Below are 2350 nucleotides of genomic sequence, written 5' to 3'. Positions count from 1 at the left end.
ACACCACCCCAGGGTCCCTGCCTCCGGTGGGTCGTGTGGCCTGGCCCTTGCCGACCGCTCACCAGCCAGCCTCCTCCAGCAGCCCAGACAGAGGCTGCGGGCAACCCCGTCCCTGTGCTCCCTGGGCCCAGCACCCACCATGAGTGAGTCCTCACGGTCCCACATGAGGGCGAGGCCCGTGCGGGAGAAGACCTTGGTGTAAGCGTCACTCTTCTCGATGAGCAGGCCGGAGCTGTAGTGTGGGGTGCTGACCCTAGGGGCCCGGGAGGGAGTCACACGCAAGCCTGCCCGCCGCCCCGAGCCCGGGCCTTGCCGTCTGGCCCCCGGAGGGGCCCGCGGCCGTGTGGAGGGCGTGCAGGGACGGGCCCCTCCGCCTCTCAGCCACCTCGCGTCCTGGGACCTCAAGCGGCCAGGTGCCCATCGAGGCTGCAGTGGCCGAAGGGTGCTGTCCACCTGGGCCAGCCTGCCGTCCCCCTCTCCCACCCTCCCCTGTCCTGGGCGGGGCCACCGGGGCCGAGGAAGGGGGCTTCTCCAGCCCCTGCACCCCCCATCGCTCAGAGTGCGCCCCGGCACTGTGCTTCCCCAACTCTGTGCCTCCGCGGCCCTGGACCCACCCTGCCCTGAGCCGGCCTGACCACCTGGGCTGCAGCCAGATCCCAACCCGCGGGGCAGGACCGAGCTTAGGGGCTCATTGTTCCAGACACAATGGCAGGACAATGGCCGGGGCCCTGGGGCGGGGCCCCCTACAGGCCCCACCCTGTTTCTGTAACTCTAGCTGGGGTCACAGGGCACCAGACCTCCATACCAGACACCTGGGCCAGGACACCTGGGCTGTCCCACCTCAGCCCAGAGAGAGGCTGTGGGAGACTGGCAGGATGAATAAACCCCCTGAGCCCCCCACCCCGTCCCTGGCCTGTGGGGGCTCCTGGAGGGGCGGGGGGACCCCGCTCACTGATGAATCAGTGGCCTGAGTTCAAACCCAGTGCCCTCCTCAGCCGAGTTAGGACGGGGCTCTGGGGCGCCGTCCGAGTCCACTCACATGGCCCCGTTCACCACCGCCAGCTGGCGGGTGAGGTAGATGGTGTCGTCCTTGACGGTGAGCAGGATGTACTCGATCTGGGGGTGACCCCCGTCGCTGCCCGGCGTGCGCTTGAGGTGCAGCGCGAACTCCTTGTAGGTGTCACGGCAGTCGGAGGCCAGGTTGTAGTCGCAGAGGCCGGGGAAGCGGAAGATGTCACCGTCGAAGGTTTTGTAGTGGAAGTCGCCCCAGGTACTGCACACGCTGTGGCCGTGGTTCCGGGTCCTGCCCTCTGGGAGGCAGTGGCGATGGAGGGTGAGCAGACCGGGGTGGCAGCTGCCCCCTCAGGACCCTCCCTGGGTGCCCGGCTGCAGCTCGGAGCCCCAGTCTCAGCGCAGGGCCAGGGGGGTCCTCCTGCAGGAAGGGCCTGTGCCGGACCTTGCCACCCAGCGTGCCGGGACAGAGGTGTCCTCATCCTGTTCCCAGCCTGCTCTGGACGAAGTGACCCCTGAAGAAGGGGCTCTTGGCCGGGCCCCTGATGCCTGGGCCTGAGGCGTCCCCCACCCGGCCCCCCCGGACATCCCTGCTCCCCCACGCTCGCGGACCACGCCCAGCTCAGATGTTTCCACCTGGAGCAGACCCTGGACGGCCCCTCTGGCCAGATGATCACTTTCAAGGGCACGGTGGGAGCTCGCGAGCACCTGTCCCCCAGCGTCAGCAGGGCTGGGTGCTGCAGGACACCCCACAGGCAGGGCAGAGGGGGACCACCCCCACTCCCGACTTCGGCTGCCTGGCCTTCCTGCCCCGCCCAGGACACAGTGCCGGCCACCCCACTCACCTCTCTGCAGCTCCGAGGCCCTGGCCGAGGTCAGGGCCAGGCAGAGGGCCACCAGGTACACTAGTGGCCGCCCCATGGCGGCTGGCAGGGTGATGTGAGAGAGTGACCAGGGCAGGGGTCCGGACCTTATATGGCCCAGCAGGGCTGGCAGAGGGCGGGGAGGCCAGGGGAGGGGCCAGGGGGTGGGGCGTTTGCCAGATTATCAAGAAAGCAGCTGTGGGGGCTCCCGCCGGCCGCCGTGGGGAAATATTGATTCAAGTTATCTGAGGTTTATCTATTTACTCATCTCCCTGCGTAAAGCTCACCCGCCACCGCCCCCCCCATGCCGCCCCAATTACCACGTTCCAACACACACCCAGGGCCCTCGGGCCCTCCCAGCCACACGCAGGGCCAGAGCCAGCAGGAGATCAGCCGGAAGCAGGTCCCGTGGGCTTCCCACGGCCCCCACCCCACTCTCCAGCAGAGCAGAGTCTTGAATGAGGTGCTTCCCGGAG

General features: G+C 68.4%; 1 protein-coding gene across 1 annotated transcript in view; it reads right to left on the bottom strand.

Moving 5' to 3' along the window:
- The window catches only part of MUC2 (mucin 2, oligomeric mucus/gel-forming), a 37612-nt gene extending 35680 nt beyond the window's left edge, over positions 1–1932 (bottom strand). The window contains exons 1-3 of the mRNA XM_011380822.1: positions 1857–1932; positions 1040–1310; positions 139–253 (exon numbers count right to left, since the gene is read on the bottom strand). Of these exons, the coding sequence (XP_011379124.1) occupies positions 139–253; positions 1040–1310; positions 1857–1932 (462 nt within the window). The remainder of the gene's footprint in view (positions 1–138; positions 254–1039; positions 1311–1856) is intronic.
- Between the last annotated feature and the right edge of the window lie 418 nt (positions 1933–2350).

The sequence above is a fragment of the Pteropus vampyrus genome, unplaced genomic scaffold, assembly GCF_000151845.1.
Source record: "Pteropus vampyrus isolate Shadow unplaced genomic scaffold, Pvam_2.0 Scaffold405, whole genome shotgun sequence".
NCBI classification, from domain to species: domain Eukaryota; kingdom Metazoa; phylum Chordata; class Mammalia; order Chiroptera; family Pteropodidae; genus Pteropus; species Pteropus vampyrus.
This window is presented reverse-complemented; position numbering and strand designations above follow the sequence as displayed.